This window comes from Narcine bancroftii, chromosome 2 (assembly GCF_036971445.1).
Source record: "Narcine bancroftii isolate sNarBan1 chromosome 2, sNarBan1.hap1, whole genome shotgun sequence".
NCBI lineage: Eukaryota > Metazoa > Chordata > Chondrichthyes > Torpediniformes > Narcinidae > Narcine > Narcine bancroftii.
Genome location: NC_091470.1, coordinates 37,470,977 through 37,485,539, shown reverse-complemented (window position 1 = coordinate 37,485,539; position 14,563 = coordinate 37,470,977). Strand labels below are relative to the sequence as shown.

The window sequence follows — 14,563 nt, the reverse complement described above, 5'->3', positions numbered from 1 at the left end:
CCCCTCTTCCAGTTTCTTTCACTCTTCATGTATCTAATTTTATCTTTTTACAACATTCTCAATGGAGGGTTTTGACTTGAAAAATTGACCATTTCTACCTGTGGATGATATCTTGCTTGCTTAGTTCCTCCAGCAATACTTTTTCTGCTTAATATTTCAGCAACTGCAGCTTTTGTGCTTCAATGTTTTTTAAATTTGTGTTTTTTGATGAAGCTTTTGTACTGCTATTCGCAAAGGAATTATTGGCTGGATATAATTGTAATTTGTAAAGAAAAAAGGGGAAGTTTTTTTTAAATGCAGAGACTGGTTGATAGCTAGCATGCTCTGTCAGAAAAATTAATAGCCTCCGAAACAATTGCTATGGGGGGGCGTGGCAAGATGGCATAGAAGAAAGATGTGTTCCACCTTTCCCCAGCTGGATTATTAAATACCTGATTTTAAAAAGTATAAAAGTGGTTAAAAATAATATTTATAGTTTTTTGAATAACAGTGATTCATCATGGCTACTAATGAGAAGAGATCTAAAACTCAACTTCAGAAGAAATGACCATATAAAAGTATAGACGATCTGAGGCCTACCTGCACAGCTGAATCCATGGAGTCACTGTTGGGAGCCTCCAAACCTCAGAAGACCCCTGCCCATTCAAGCTTGACCTCAGAGTTGATCCTGCAGTCGCTAGATGGCGCTGGCACTTTGGTGAGTTTAGTCGTAGCCGACGAAGGGGCCCGTGAGCCCGCGACATTGCTGGGTGGCCCAGGGACGCGCAGTGTAGTGTCAGAGGACGCCCCTGCGCATCCGGCTGTTCTGCCGGGCGTGCATGGAGCATCCCAGGTCCATGACCTTTTGGAGAAAATGTGGGCTGTGGGGGACCCCGAGCGGCAGCACCCCGACTAGGCTGGGGTGCCGGCGTCAGGTATCCAAACCCGCAGCCGCACAATCAAAGGATCTATGGTGACTGAAGGAGAAGAGGAACATACCTTACTGGAATTTACCCAGGAGGAGGAGCCTGCAGTTAAAGAAGGTAGACCCAGGAGGAGGAGCCTGCAGTTAAAGAAGGTTGACCTCAAAAAGTGGCTGTGGAATCTGGATTGGACTCAGTGTTCACTGTTTTGGAAGGGATTGCTTTCCAAATGGATAATATGTCAAAACAAATGTCAACTCAAATAACCCAAGGATTTATGGACGTGAAAACAAAAATGAATATTTTGTGTGAAGAAATGTCAACTATGAAATAAGAAATGACTGTAGTTAAGAGTGATATTAACAGATGTATAAAGTCTGTTGATATTGTACAAGATAATTAAAAAAAATTGAAACAGCTTTTTCTGAATGTCAAAATCAGGTGGAACGCAATAAAGAAAAAATGGAAGGTTCTTTTGTAGATTGGGGGATTCAAAGAAGGGATTTATTGAAGAAGATTGATTCATTGGAAAATCAAAGCCAGAGAAATAATGTGAAAATAGTTGGTCTTCCAGAGGGAGATTTAAATTTTTTTTAAAACACTGGATCCAAGAGGTATTGGGTAGAGTTTTTTCCTGAAGGTTTCGAACTGAATCAGGCCCATAGAGCATTGATGAAAAAACCACTTCCTGGACAAACACCGAGGGCGGTCTTGATTCGTTGTTTGAAGTATCAAGATAGAGAAATGATTTTACGAATGGCGGTACAGAAAGCGCGACAGAGTCAATCCCCGTTGATGATTCAAAACAATAGTTTTTTTTATGCCGATTTGAGTCGAGGTTATTAGAAGATGACGGGAATTTATTTTGGCTAAAGATATCTTATGGCGAAAGGGCTGTAAGTTTGATTTTTGTTATCCTGCAATTTTGAAGGTTTTTTACGGAAACTTTAAATCTCAATTTTTTGAGAATGATCACGATGCCTTGGTTTTTGCTAATTCATTGCCAGAATTGCAAAGAAATGGGCGGTCTTCACCATCGTCTTCTAAGAGGAGGGTAAACGGAAATGGGAATGGGTTTGGAAAGAATGATAAGAATGGAAAGAAAGAGCTGACATGAAGTCTTTGACATTGAAGATCCGGAACAATCATTGGGCTTGGAATCGTTGGGTTGAATATATTTACTACATTTGATTGTTTTTAATTACATAATGAATATGTATCTGGCTGGGAGGGGGGGGGGATGGATGACACTGAAAGCTTTGACTGTCATCTACCACTAGTGGGTTTACCACACCCAGATTTTTAGGGTGTTACTACCTTTGGGTGGTTTTTATATTTTTGGGTTTTTAAAAAAAAAAAAATTGTTTATTGAGGGGTGGGTTTTTGTGTTTTTTGAAGAATTATAAAGGGGAGCGTTATTTTATAGAGTGTAAATACATCCGGTACCGCACGGATGGCAGTCTCTTCAATCTGAGGCGCCTGCAAGCTCACACCAAGACACAAGAGAAACTTGTCCGTGAACTACTCTTTGCAGATGATGCCGCTTTAGTTGCCCATTCAGAGCCAGCTCTTCAGCGCTTGACGTCCTGCTTTGCGGAAACTGCCAAAATGTTTGGCCTGGAAGTCAGCCTGAAGAAAACTGAGGTCCTCCATCAGCCAGCTCCCCACCATGACTACCAGCCCCCCCCACATCTCCATCGGGCACACAAAACTCAAAACGGTCAACCAGTTTACCTATCTCGGCTGCACCATTTCATCAGATGCAAGGATCGACAATGAGATAGACAACAGACTCGCCAAGGCAAATAGCGCCTTTGGAAGACTACACAAAAGAGTCTGGAAAAACAACCAACTGAAAAACCTCACAAAGATAAGCGTATACAGAGCCGTTGTCATACCCACACTCCTGTTCGGCTCCGAATCATGGGTCCTCTACCGGCACCACCTACGGCTCCTAGAACGCTTCCACCAGCGTTGTCTCCGCTCCATCCTCAACATCCATTGGAGCGCTCACACCCCTAACGTCGAGGTACTCGAGATGGCAGAGGTCGACAGCATCGAGTCCACGCTGCTGAAGATCCAGCTGCGCTGGATGGGTCACGTCTCCAGAATGGAGGACCATCGCCTTCCCAAGATCGTATTATATGGCGAGCTCTCCACTGGCCACCGTGACAGAGGTGCACCAAAGAAAAGGTACAAGGACTGCCTAAAGAAATCTCTTGGTGCCTGCCACATTGACCACCGCCAGTGGGCTGATAACGCCTCAAACCGTGCATCTTGGCGCCTCACAGTTTGGCGGGTAGCAGCCTCCTTTGAAGAAGACCGCAGAGCCCACCTCACTGACAAAAGGCAAAGGAGGAAAAACCCAACACCCAACCCCAACCAACCAATTTTCCCTTGCAACCGCTGCAATCGTGTCTGCCTGTCCCGCATCGGACTGGTCAGCCACAAACGAGCCTGCAGCTGACGTGGACTTTTTACCCCCTCCATAAATCTTCGTCCGCGAAGCCAAGCCAAAGAAGAAGAAATATATTAGTAGTTAATAAAAATGTCTGCTTTGAATTTTTCAACTTAATGTTCAGGGATTAAATAATTCAATTAAGCGAAAGGGTATTGGCTTGTATATATTAAAAAAAAATGAAAATTGATAGTCTTTTTACAAGAAACACATTTGATCGAAAAGGAACATTTGAAATTGAAAAGAGATTGAGTTGGACATGTTTTTTTTCTTCTTTTAATTCTAAGGCAAGAGGAGTGGCGATTTTGATTCATAAAAATTTATCATTTGAATTGGAATCTTCAGAGGGAAATGTAGGTAGAGTTTTACAGGTGAATTGTAAAATCTTTGCTGAATCTTGGACTTTGCTTAATCTTTATGCACCTAATGTAGATGATGAGCGGTTTATTTCAGAAGCCTTTTATTGTTAACTCAAGCTAATGAAAATATTTTAGTTGGGGGAGATTTTAATTGTGTTTTGAAACCTTTATTGGACAGAAACCCAAAGAGTATAAGGAAATCAAAGACGGCAATACATTAATTATCAGTCATTGTTTCAGTTAAATTATGTGCCTATATTAAAACTGATTAAAGCAGATTTGATTAAGTGGAAAGATCTTCCATTAACTTTGATTGGTAGGGTCAATTGTATTAAAATGAATATTTCCCCCCGAATTCAATATTTATTTCAGTCAATACCTTGTTTACTTTCAAAAAGTTTTTTTTCGGGATTTAAATAAGGTCGTGCAGGAGTTTTTATGTGAAGGTAAATTAGCTCGAGTGGCAATGTATAAACTTGCATGGAAATGTGCGTTAGGTGGACTTCAGTTACCACATTTTCAAAATTATTATAAAGCGGCCCAGTTGAAGTTTATTAGCAGGTTGATGGATTTAGATTATCCTCCTTGCTGGACTAAGGTGAAAATGACATGTATTTCTGAGATTGAGGTACATGAATTTATATTTTGTTGGAACTTGAATTTGCTACAGGAATATAATATGCCGGTATTGAAACATTTGTTAAAGATCTGGATTAAAAACAATAGGGTTTTGGGATCAAAAGATAAATGATCAATCTTAACTCCTTTTTCAATGTATAATAATTATTTAAAGAGTTGGGATTTTAAGGGTATAAAGACAATACAGGATTGTTTTGAAGAGGAACAATTTCTTTTAATCAATTGAGAGAGAGATTTGATAGATCTGTAAATTCTTTGTTTGTGTATTACCAACAGAGCCTTGGTAAAGGATAATTATGGTAAAGAGATGAATTTACCTACTTTGTCGAGATTTTCGTCTTTGATTCCCTCTGTACCAAAGAAGGGTTATGTTTCAGTTATGTATAATTTGTTACAAGATGATATGGATAAACCGGATTGGGAAAAATCTAAACTTAAATGGGAGAGTGATTTTGTTTATTTTTCCTGAAGATGATTGGGCGGATATGTGTCAAGACAATGTAATCAAATTGACAAATGTAAGATATGAATGGTTAATTATAATTTTTTACATCAACTGTATTTGACTTTGGAGAAACTGAAAAAATATGGGTTTAGTAATTCAGATTTATGTTTTAGATGTGATTTATGTATTGGAACTTTTTTTACATGCTGTTTGGACTTGTGTTAAAGTTCAGCCATTTTGGCAAGGAATTAAAGTAGTCTTGGAAAAATTGTATAACTTTATATTACCATTAGGCCCAACGATTTTTTTGTTGGGTAATTTGATTTCGTTGAGGGGATTAGGTTTGGATAAAATTCATATTGCTTTTGCACGTTTGGTGTTATCAGTAGTGCTTAGATGTGTTGCTAGTACTTGGAAAGACAATACAGAGATTAATATATTGCGTTGGCATAATGAATTGAAAGCTTGTATTGTTATGGAAAAAATTACTTATAATTTACATAATAATTATTCCCTTTTTGTTAGTAAATGGTCTCCATATTTGAAATATATGCATTTAGATATACTTTGAATTATTCTCAACATTTATAATTTTTTTGATATATAATTTATACTTTTGGCTCCCCTTAAGGGAGCTGGCTGAAGGGGTGGGAGGGTGGGTTTGGGATTTATCTTTGTAAAATCAATTTTTGATGATTATTGGACTATATGTTATGTTTTCTTTATTTTTAAATAAAGTTTAAAAAAAAAAGAAACAATTGCTATGGTTAAGAAGCATTGAAACACTTGAATAAACAATGCCTAGAGGAATATTGTCCTAACATTGGCAAATGGGATTAATGTAGATGGGCAATTAAATAAGCATGGATGTGCTTGGCCAAAGGGCCTGTGTTTGTGCTGTAGAAGAAAATGTTGAAGAGGGGCAGGGATGTTCTTTACGGCAAAATATCAGGGTTGCTTGTCACTTCTGACGATGCAAGATCCCCAGTCCTGTGGAGAATTTTTTGCTTATGCATAACATAGATATCTTGATTTGGGTAAAAGTATGTTAAATAAGAATGTTTAAATTTTAAGCCTTGCTGTATTCTGGGAACTTAATATACTGCTTTTACTTAGGCTGCATGGTGTCCTTGACAAGCTGCGCTCTGTAACAGTTGGTAAGTATATCTAGATAACATTTGTTTAAATTCTGCACATTGATTTCAACACACGTGCCTCTTTCAAATGAAAATTCAATGTTAAAACAAATCAGCAATTATTGGACATCAGTGTTAAATGTTGCCTCATCAATGTTTTTACTATTTGAGTTGCAGAACCCACCACTGCAAAGGAACAGCTAGACTACACAGAGAGTGATGTTCTTCCTTCAGAGAAGAGTCAAGCAGCTGTCAGTGGAAGCACTAGTGAGGATCTTCGTATTCTTGCTGTGTCCAGCACACATCCTGAAAAAACTGATTCTCGAGTTACTACGAGCTCATTACAGGAGCAGGCAATGCCCACAATCAGGTACAAGTGCCATTTATGTTTGTGTGTTTTGCAGAGGACTGGAGAATGCTGTGCTTGTGCAATCAGTTGACAATAAACTTGATGTGATCAGAAAATGAAGCGGGTTTGGAGCATAGTCAGAATAGTGGAATGCAAGGACATGATATTTCTTTTGTTCTTGTGATCTTATCTATAACTATTGAAAAGTAATTAATGAGTTTATCAAGAAGTGAAATCTATTCATCTGTAATTATGATGGTGAATTGGAAGGTAGTTCATGGCATACTCATTTTTTACCTGAGAGTGAGTGTTTGACTCGGTTTAATCATGAAATAGTTGGAAATGTCTGAATTGTGTTCTCCAGCAAATTAAACATTTTTTTCAATTTTTTAAGCAATTTTTTTTGTCAGAAATTTTTTTGAAATATCAATTCACATAAGTTAATTTTCTAACTTCATGCAAGTTACCAGCAAGAATCCATTTGTTTTGATTGCTCCACTTGCCTTTTCCCAAAATGAATTATTGAGTTTTTCAGCTACTTTTTTCTGGTTACCCCATCCATAGATCAAATTCTAATACTATAAAGCCTTGAAAATGAAACAATTAAATTTTATTTATCACTTTAAGAATTCTGACTTTAAAGAGTTAGTAAAATTTCTTTGAAATTTAACCAGCTGAATTAAGTGTGTTTCTTTGTTAGGTAGCACAGATTTAATTAAGAAAATTCTGCATGAAAATCTGCAAAAGTATGTTTGATGCTTTCCTCAACAACTTTTATTTTATTCACATATAGATCAACGTTAGAGAGAAGTTCATCTCTGTTAACATCAGCAGTAAAGCCTTTAACAGAAGTGGTGTCTTGTGAAGCAGTAATTGACATCAAACCTGAACCAGATGATCTTATAGATGGGGATCTTAACATTTTGCAGGAACTTCCATCATCTTCTAAGAAGAAGCCTATGGTGACAGTTTCATATAATGTACCTTGTCCTTCATTTGATACCTTTACACCAGAAGAAAATGTTTCACAAATATACAAGACAACTGAAGCTAGCACTCAGTCACTCAGAGTGGCTCAGAATACTGTGCCACCATGCAAGTTAGGAGAAGGTTCCTTTCATGGCTACAGACTATCAGAAAACACTAATGTCTACAGATCATATGAAAGCACCTTGCAAACTTGCAACAGATTATCGGAAAGTGGAGTACAGGTTTATAGATCATCGAAGTTTGACTCTGATCGATCAAGTAGAGATGTGAGTTTAAATTGATGACCATAAAAGTTTGACTTGATCTAGTTTGTTGAAACCTCTGCATACATTTTTTTTTGCGATAGCATTTCCTGAATCATACAAGGCCTCTATTTATTACCTTCAGGAGGCTTTGCAAAAATTTTCAGCCCAGTAATAACCTCACTAAAATTGCACCGATAACTTGATCTCATTTATTTAAATCTATATAGTTAGCATCTTTGGTATGACTTGATGTTTACTCTCCACCTATTTCTTTCCTTTTGCTTCTTCCATGGATGGGTTTTCTCTTCTATCAGCTACATAAACTGCTTCCTGCCCTTGATTGTCACATATTTAATACTGCCTTCTGCTAATACTCCAACTTAAACCGCTCATTCTTTCTTGGAAACCCAAATTTTTTTTTATAATCATGTTTCCCTCCAATTTGAGAACTTTCAAACCCAATCAATTATTTAGGTTTCCCCATTGTTACTTATTCCTCTAAAGCACTGGGTTCCCTTCTACAGTTTTTCTTCCTCCCCATTGCCAATTCTACATTCTCTCTTGTATTCTTTAAAAACAATTCAATAGAAAACTTAAATGCTGTCCTGCCTTCCTAATTGCTTTGGAGTTGCATTATGCACACTAGTGTAAAATTCAATACCGGGCAAGGTAAGAGGTTTTTAAATCTTAGTGCAATTCTACAAGAACATAGTTTTCAATAGTAAATCATTAAAACGTCCCGCCATGGTGATGGAAGCTCTTTGGATTGATTATGTGCACACTGGGCAAGGATTTTGCTTTCTCTTGCCTCATAGGATGAAGGTTACAAGAAAAGAAAGGCATCAATCATTAGTTCTGTTGTTAAAATAAACAAGTCCAGTGAAGGTGAAGAAGATGACGACGACTTTGGCTCAAGAGCAGGAAGTCTTTCCAGCAGTATTTCTGTTCCAGCAAAACCCGAAAGAAGGTATGGGAGCATCTGTTTATTCAAATTTTTGGGATTTCCTTTGCAGTGGGCAGTTAACAATTTTTTTCCCAAATTTAATGTTAATTGTTTGCTCAATTTGAATTGCAATATCCAGAATTTCCTTTTGTGATGTGATTAATTTAAAAACTTTAATTTTTAATTCAAGTACTGCAGAGTTTTTATGAACACTATTGTACTGCAGAGCAATTTTTTTTCAGCTGGGGAAACTTGATCTTGATTCTGCAGTACATTGTGAATTTAGTTTGATAACTACATCACCCAATAGCATTAGTTTCCTTTCAATTCTATTATTAAATTAAGAGAGCACTAGGCATGATTAAAAATATTCAAAATATGGGGGGAAAAATAATATCGGGGGGCGGGGGGTAGAATGAAGAATTTCAGACCAAACAGTACCAGTAGAGAAAATAAGAAAATTGATCCATAGTCATTAATTTGGCTTCATAAGCAGAAAATCTACAAGAAATGAATTGGGAATGTGATGGAGTGCTCTCTTCTTGCTCCAACAATGCTGAGGGTGCTCGACATCATCTATGACAAAGTTTTCCCACTTGGTTTGCCCCACGCATACTGTCCTAAACTCTTTACCAATGTTCTGTGACCTGAATTTAAGCCATATAAGCAGTTACTTGCACCTCCCAAACCCATGACCTTTACCTTTTAAGGATGTGATTGCAATGGATATGGTGAAGAGGGGATTTACCATAATATAATCTGTGATGGAACATTTTAGTTATGATAAATTGGAAAGGCTGGGTCTTTTTTCCTTGAAGAGGAGGAAGCTGAGTAGGGACCTGATAGAGGAAGACAAAATTAAGAGGGCATAAATAGGATAGAAGATAAGAAACCTTGTCCCACGATTGAGGAATCTACAACTGGAAAGATATTTACAGCAAAAGGATCAAGATGCTTAGAAGATGTAAAGGGAAGAAATTTTGCATTCTGGGGGTAATGGTCTGGGGGTAACGCTCTGCCTGAGAACATGTAGAGATGCTTGCAACTTTTAAGTATCTTGATGAGCATTTGAATCGCCAAGGCACAGAAGGCAATGGAGCAAGTGCGAGAAAATAGGATTAGTGTACATGATTCATGTTTGGTATGAATGTGGTGGGCCATAGAGCCTGTTTTTGCACTGAGTGTATTTTTGAGGAGAACAATTTCCGGGGTACACCAGCACCTGCAGTTTCTGTCCAAGTGGCACACCATTTTAATGTGGAAATTCATTACTACAGGCTCTACATTTTGGAACTTTCTATCCAGCACTGTGGTAGAGGTACTTTCATGAGAAGGACTGCAAGAATGTAAGAAGGTGCTTCAGTGTTGCCTTCCTGTAGGCAATAAGGGATAAGCAATAGATCAGACTTTTCCAATTATGCTCACATTCAAAGAAGTGAAATGTAATGGTGGCACGGTTGGTGTGGTGGTTAGTGCAATGCCTTTACAATGCCAGTGATTGGCACTAGGGTTCGAATCCCATGCTTTCTGTAAGGAGTTTGTATGTTCTCCCATGTCTGCATGGGTTTTCCTTCAAGGCTAGTTTCTTCCCTCCGTTCAAAATGTACCGGAGGTGTAGGTTAATTGGATGGTACAGGCTCGTGGACTGAAATGGCTTGCTACCACGTTGTATATCTAAATTAAATTAACTGATCCTCAGGAGTTGGCAGCCCATAAATTTTACATGCATTGTTGTAGAGCTTTAATTTAATTATTGAAAAAATTATGACGAGAGCTTAAAAAGTATCAACTGCAGAAATTTCCTTTGCCCTATAAATTAGGTGATCTAGTGGATTTTTTTTGTGAATAATGTAAGCCTGTGAACTTCTGGTGTTTTACATGGTGGAAGTGAATTTTACACTCAAATCTTAAAAGTGTCCCATCTTAATATGGTAGTGATTTCTGAAGTAAAATTGACATAAATAAGTGGTTCAGATTTTATTGCAAACAAAATTAAGTTCCAGGTCCATGTTTCACATGTACTCTCTGTTGCACCACTGGAATACCATTTAAAAGGAACAGAACATTAGGAAGGATAATTGAGAGAATGAATGAGCAGAAAAATAAATAGAACAATGACAGAACTGTTTAAAGATCACATGGCATTTCCAGCTTTTAAGAGCTTCATCTTGTGTATAGTTTCTGCATTTCTGGGAAAGGGAGAGATTTTATACAGGCAGTATTTTGCAATATAGTTACAACTTGTAAATAAAAAGTAATGTTCTTGAAGCCAATTTGTATTTCAGGCCAACTTTGCCACCTTCTAAACAAGCCAATAAGAATCTAATATTGAAAGCTATCACAGAGGCCCAGAAATCTGTCGCCAAGACCACAAGTTACCCTGCAGGTAATGTATTTTTAATTAATGAATGCCATCAGGGTGGTTTTGATTTCATTTTATCTATTAATTTGCTTGTCTGTATTGGTAAGTATTAACATCTGAATGCTGGGATTTGTTGTTGATTTTTCATTTTATCTATTAATTTGCTTGTCTGTATTGGTAAGTATTAACATCTGAATGCTGGGATTTGTTGTTGATTTTTCAATTGGTATCAGCAAAAAAAATTCTTCCAGGGCATCATTTCAAAGGTATATACAGTATTTATTTCTTGTGAGAAGTGAATTTAAGAGACCTTTCTTGGCTTTCTCAGATTTTTGGCAAAGCTTCTAATTTGTGATTTTAATCTATTTTTAGTTTGACATCCCTAATGCTCCCAAGTAAAGTGGTTTGGCCATTCACATGGGCAGCAGAGTGGTAGAGTAGTTCATGCTGCTGCCACGTAATTCCAGGCACCTGGGTTTGATCCTGACTTTGGAGTGTGTGGTGTTTGCTGTTCTTTCCTTGACCTTGGTAGGTTTTTGCCAGATGGTTTAATTTGCTCCCATCGTGTCCCAAAGATGTGCTGGTAGGTTAATTGCCTAAATAGAGAAGTGGCAAAAATAATAAAAGGGGAATTAATGGGCATTTGAGAGAAATAGTTTCAAGGAGACATGAAAATAAGGAAAGGAGAATGGGACTAATGGGTTTGTGTACTGGGATCCACACTCCGGTAATATGGCAACATCCTGTACTGCAATAAATGAGTAGATTTTTTCAAAGGGATGGAACAAACATGCCTAAATAAAAAAACAAAGCTGTAGACCAGGTCAAACAGTGTCCTTTATGTAGCAAAGATAGAAATACACATCCTTTGTTTCGGACTTGAGCCCTTTATTAAGGTAATGTTTTTATATTTATGAATTAAATGTTTGTTCCAACTTTGATACTTTGTTTTATATGCTAAGTATTTCACCAAAACAAAACATTCCTTTCTTGTTACTCACCTTTGCTAATTTAATACTGGAAAATAAATTGAACCTGTAATTTCATTCACCGGTTCTTAGTAGTGCAAAAAAAAACTACTCAATGTACGTATGTAAACAAAAAAAAAACCTTCAACACAGAGTGAACAAATAAGTCAGTGCAATGCAAAAGTATGAGTCCTTAAATGAATCCCTGTTTGAATTTGTTGAAGAATCTGATGGTGGAGGGGTAGCAGCTTTTCCTGAACCTGGTGGTGTGTTTCATGTGGCACCTAGACCTCTTTCCTGTTGGTAGCAACGAGAACAGAGCGTGTGCTGGGTGATGTGGATTCTTGATGATTGCTGCTGCTCTCTGACGGCAACATTCCCTCTAGATGTTCTACAGTGGGGTGGGGGGGGAGGGGGGTGGTTAGTTTGTCTGGGAGTTAAACTAAAATTGTGCAAAAGTGTAGCTGGATTTATTTGAAGTTTTTTTTAAAAAAGAGAGAAAATAATTGGAAGTTTTTCTTTTGTATAGTTTTACAGAAACAGATGGTACCTGTGGCTCCTAGAACACGGGCAGTACGTGAAAGCAGTGAAACTGAAGTGATTAACCCAGTAGACAAGCCACATCAACATGACATACAATTACAGTCCAATGTAGCTGACCAACCAGTACAAAAGTATTACTGTAAGAGCAAAAATTATTGTGATGGAAACAAACCATTAAAGGGATACTATATATTAAAAGTTGATGTATTTTTGGTGAAAACAAGCTGGGATTAAAGATTTCTGTTTCTAATAGAAAATATATTTCATTTATTTTAAATGTTGCTTTTCATTACATATCCTCTGTGCTGTTTGTTGCCTGGGCCTGTACACATTTTAATGATGATCTCTGCCCATGCAGATCATTTGCAGTGACACTAGGTTACATCACATCTTTAGCAGCAGGATGACTTGTGTATTATAAAGCGCAATCCCAAAATTTCTGCCTTTCTCCTACCTTTCCAAAATTTCTATCTTGTATTTACTTTCTAAATTTTCCTTTCACCCTTGTACTGAATTCACTTTTTTAAATTCTCTTGGGAACATGCTGGAGGTGGCATATTTCTTTGTGAACTGCTCTTAATTGATTTTGTCAGTAGGTATTGCAGGTTTGAGAGGAATTGCTGATGTTGCTCAGGTATATTTTTACAGATTGCACAGGATTGATGCAGAAAATAAGACTGTTTAGCCCTGAATGGCTTCATGAGTTTTCTTCAAGATGCACTCATCAGGAATGTTGAGATTATTCTAGTATTTGCTCCAAACTTGAGAGATGATAATGAGTTTATTGACATACATACAAGTTCAATTACATATGCAAAATTCTTACTTGCTGCAGCCATACAAGTACTTTATGGGAAAAAAATAACAATAATTAAATTACTCAAGTATTGAAAGAGATAATGAATATTAAAGAAAAATTCACGTTGCAAGAAAATAAGTGGTGCTTTGGTAGTTCAGAAAGGTCTTTTTGTGCTCTTGGAGTAATTTATTGTTGGGGTAGTAAGGGGAGAAAAACTGTTCTTGAACCCAGAGGGGCTGGACTTTAAGCTTCTATACTTTCTTCCCGAAGGTAGCAATGAGAAAGTTAGTGACCAGGGAGATAGTATGTTATACCCATTAATATCAGTCAGTTAAATCTTGCCTTAATTTTGAGAGCTGTATTTTGGCTCTTTGGTGCCTGTTCGGACCAACATTGAGACAAGCTCATTAGTTTTGGAGAAGCCCAAACTAGACATCATTGAAAGAATTGGAATGTTGAGGATATCTTCCACCACTTTATTGATTTAGAGTAGACTGAATGGTGATCATCAATTCTGAGAATATCTGGGCAATTCTCAACAATGCCAGTGTTGTTGTTGTATTAGTGGAAATAGTTGACTTCAGGTGTGGCTAGTTTTGAACTGCAGGCTATTAACATTAAGCTGGTATATTTTATTCTGGTTTTTAAAAAATATCCTGTGAAGTAATTCAAATTGGTTAAAGACTAGTTTCTACAACAGGATCTTGTGTGAATGCCATGGTGGTCATCCACAAATCTTCTGTCAGTATATTTGTGATGAATCATTTCTGTAATCATGTCACGCTTGGTGTAATTTTTGTTTATTAACACATTTGTTTATTAAATGTCAGATCTGTTTAGCCTTGGATCACAAAAATAAACTTCAAAAATTGCATTATATTGTTCTACATCAGTTTTCTATCAACGTGCACTTATCATTTGTGAGGGTACGAGTACCTTTTGTCCGAGTTGGTTCATTTTTAGATGGCCAGGCAGGAAGTTTTGAAGCCTGCATAAAGCATTACCTCTTAAAGTTGGGGTGGAGGGAAAGTGCATCTTTTTTTGTTGTTACTCACTGATTCGTGCAGCATTGCATAGTGTTCCGTGATTTCTCCCGAATGGATAATTTTGTATGTTTTTTTCCCCTATAATTGTTAATTGTAGTAAAATGTGAATTTTCTATAGTGCAACCAATTGAGGCAAAACCTGGCGGTGATACAAGATCATTTATCTTGAAGAAGCCTGTATTGGAAGGAGTGGAATCACAGCTCCAGGGAAAAGCTGCAGTTTGCGTGGAAGGTGTGTCAACAGAACAAGATCGTCCGGTGCAAACCAAGTGAGTAGCTCTTGTATGTACTGCAAAATTTCATGATTGCTTCTTGAGATTGCATTTTCCTCGAGTTGAATTAAATGTATGATTGATTCATAGAATTACAATCAGGTTTT

General features: G+C 37.3%; 1 protein-coding gene across 4 annotated transcripts in view; it reads left to right on the top strand.

Moving 5' to 3' along the window:
- The window catches only part of zc3h14 (zinc finger CCCH-type containing 14), a 33,876-nt gene that overhangs the window by 6,485 nt on the left and 12,828 nt on the right, over positions 1 to 14,563 (top strand). For all 4 annotated transcript variants that reach the window (XM_069916319.1, XM_069916322.1, XM_069916320.1 and 1 more), the window contains 7 exons: positions 5,920 to 5,960; positions 6,117 to 6,309; positions 7,082 to 7,544; positions 8,339 to 8,490; positions 10,752 to 10,852; positions 12,326 to 12,478; positions 14,303 to 14,453. In XM_069916319.1, the coding sequence (XP_069772420.1) occupies positions 5,920 to 5,960; positions 6,117 to 6,309; positions 7,082 to 7,544; positions 8,339 to 8,490; positions 10,752 to 10,852; positions 12,326 to 12,478; positions 14,303 to 14,453 (1,254 nt within the window). The remainder of the gene's footprint in view (positions 1 to 5,919; positions 5,961 to 6,116; positions 6,310 to 7,081; positions 7,545 to 8,338; positions 8,491 to 10,751; positions 10,853 to 12,325; positions 12,479 to 14,302; positions 14,454 to 14,563) is intronic.